This window comes from Acipenser ruthenus, chromosome 14 (genome assembly GCF_902713425.1).
Source record: "Acipenser ruthenus chromosome 14, fAciRut3.2 maternal haplotype, whole genome shotgun sequence".
In the NCBI taxonomy this organism is placed as follows: Eukaryota; Metazoa; Chordata; class Actinopteri; order Acipenseriformes; family Acipenseridae; genus Acipenser; species Acipenser ruthenus.
In genome coordinates, this window is record NC_081202.1 from 25,375,663 (window position 1) to 25,378,348 (window position 2,686).

The following is a 2,686-nucleotide window of genomic DNA, read 5'->3' on the forward strand; positions in this document are numbered from 1 at the left end:
AATAAACCTTTTATACAGTACTGTTCTTATTGTTGTGATTTCAATAAGAAAACAGATGGCACAGAACAACCTTAGGACATTTCAAGCTTTATACATAAACAGCCTTGCAGGCGTAACACAAAGGTGAATAACTGGATCATTGCAATTTTTCAACAGCCTTGTTCATTGGAGGACTGAAACGATTCCTAGACCTGCCAGCATGGTCGGTAGACTCTTCCCAGCATACATCTTAGCACTAAAAATAAACAAACAATGTTGAATTATTAGAGTTGTATTTCATAGATCCATGCACTTAATCCTGTAATTCACATTACTGTACTTGTATCACCTATGCTACAATACTTTTCCATAGCATATGTACATTATGTGATGCTGGATGGCTTGTATAATTGTGTTTTGTACTGGAGTGTTAATGCAAGGATACCTTCCACTTATATAAACTACTACAATCCAGCAAATGTATTACATTTAATCTAACACAAACTGTATTTATATTTGTGCGTGATAAAAACAAATCTGAATTTACCCATTTTCAAATAGGTTAAAGTAATTTTGTACATGAAAAGTATATATTTTTTGTATATTAATTGTTATACAAGAACATTTTTTTTTCTCCAAGCAGAAATTGCATTAAAGACCATTGTACTTACTGTCAAAGTCTCTTCTGCCTACTGGAATTTTAGAATCATCCCTTCCAGAATCTCTGCGTTCCTCTGTTGCAGTGCTTTGGCTTTCTGGCTGGGGTGCCTCTGCTTTTCTGACGGTGAAGTAAGGCAGGTGTCTGGTAGACAGATCCGCAGACAATGCAGGGCTGAAGAGTTTCGAGTTGGCAGAAATAAGGAAGTCCTGGAGATCTTCAGCATTCTTCTTGACAGCTAAATCCTAAAAAGAAGATAATCAATCTGGTTAAAAAAAAAGTGTTCAACTGCCAGTTCACCATCAATACAGGACCTGGACACTATCCCTTGACATATTTCTAATACATAACTTTACATATATAACTCCCGTAAATCCAGGTTAAACTATAAGGAAAAGGGACAAACATTTTGGCTAAGTCCACCTCTAGTTTAAACACTAAAGGCATTAGCCAAACGCTTTTCTAAATGGATGTATAGTTGTAATTTTTGGTTTTGTATTAAAGTAAAAAAAACTTTGCAGTTCATTTTCCTCAATTCTAATAGCCAAAACTGTCCTTTTTGCACTCTTAAAACATCTGTAATTGATCTAATGGTAATGCATTATATCAAGCAGACAAACATTTTTGCTTGTGCCTTCATCAATGTACAGTAATAACTTACTGTGAAGACTATGATTTCTGACTTGTCCAGCCCCTCTGCATCCAGGTGTGCTTTACTTGGGCTGAAGAAATCATTTAGCATTTTAGTGTCTTCCATCTTGTTTAGAGATCTTGCCACTGAAGCTGTTAAGGACTCAGAAAGAAATGCTAAAGCAAAGAGAACAGAGTAAGTTGAGAGATTCATTCTGACCATTTTTAACAATTTGAGGTTCTTGTAAAAACTATCAGTTCTCGGTACCTAATCTGTCTTGGAAGTGTGTGTCCACCTTATATACATGGATGTTAAAAAGAAATGCTAATCAAGTCACTTCAAAATCATGTTTTTTTTTTTTTTTTAAAGATGTTACAAAGATGTTTCATTAAGGGCAAAACCCTCTATCTGAATTGTATTTATATTTTGAAATCTAGTTAGGCTTAACATAATCCTAATGACTATGTTCTTGAAATAAGTGGGAACTTCACTATGGGGTGGCCTTGTTTGACTGGCTGATATATTTGTGCAGATTATCTTTCAAGTGGTGCGCTTTTGGAAATGAATGACATCTCTTTTAGGATTAATCCAAAGACAAGATGAAAGACTTGTTTACCTGTAGTACGTGGTTCATTAAGAAACCACATGTATTCTACACCCCCCACCATAACTCCTTTATACATCCCAACTGACATCCTTGTATTACTCAGACAATATATGTCCGTATAAAATGGATAGGAATATCAAAGGATTTTAAATCAATTGAATGTAATCTTGTTAGCAATTGTTCCATCATACCAGGTCCCGTTGTTGATGTGATTTGTGTTTTGTTGTGTGGTGTTATTTTTTTATTTTTATTTTTATTTCTGTATTTATTTTATCATGCAGACATACAACATGCTTTCAGTACTATACCAAGGCGTCTATAGTGTTGCAGTTGAAAGTGCTCTGCATATCCAGAACTGTAGAAGAACAAGGGAAACCTGTGAAGACCACAAAACAACAATCTCATGTTAAAGTAAAGTAGGACATGTACTGGGCTGGTGTATTGGGTATGTGCTGTACACATCCCTCTAATACTAAAGGGTGTGTGATGGATATTTGGCATTACTGAAAGAAACAAATGCAATCCATTGACAAATGTTTCAATAAGCATTTATGTCGAGATATTGACTTTTTATTAAAATGCTTGCCGAAGGTTTCAGTCACTTGTAGCACGTCATGTTATCCACGTCATTATACAATTTATTGGGCTATCATATGTATAGTAATTATATTAACTGGGGTTGAAATCATTTTACTTGGATCGTCCTCCCTTTATTTTCTATGTATTTGTTTTGGAGAGTTGTACTCTACTGAAAGACTGAACTGGTCTGTGGGGATTAGCTTGTTCCAGCAATGGGATGTGAACCTTTCTG

General features: G+C 35.1%; 1 protein-coding gene across 1 annotated transcript; it reads right to left on the reverse strand.

Annotated features, from left to right (window-relative positions):
• Positions 1 to 5: 5 nt before the first annotated feature.
• LOC117419501 (pro-MCH-like) lies at positions 6 to 1,525 on the reverse strand. Its single transcript, XM_034032290.2, has 3 exons — positions 1,299 to 1,525; positions 651 to 882; positions 6 to 235 (listed from the first exon to the last, which is right to left on the reverse strand). The coding sequence occupies exons 1-3, from the start codon at positions 1,488 to 1,490 to the stop codon at positions 186 to 188; spliced, it is 474 nt and encodes a 157-aa protein (XP_033888181.1). The 5' UTR covers positions 1,491 to 1,525; the 3' UTR covers positions 6 to 185.
• Between the last annotated feature and the right edge of the window lie 1,161 nt (positions 1,526 to 2,686).

What these genes read in the sequence shown, in the direction of transcription:
- LOC117419501 (XM_034032290.2), bottom strand. Translation starts at nt 1,490, where the DNA reads ATGGTCAGAATGAATCTCTCAACTTACTCTGTTCTCTTTGCTTTAGCA. An exon ending in CAGAAATCATAGTCTTCACA is followed by an intron (nt 883 to 1,298) that starts GTAAGTTATTAC and finishes TCTTCTTTTTAG; the next exon opens with GATTTAGCTGTCAAGAAGAA. An exon ending in AGGCAGAAGAGACTTTGACA is followed by an intron (nt 236 to 650) that starts GTAAGTACAATG and finishes GTTTATTTTTAG; the next exon opens with TGCTAAGATGTATGCTGGGA.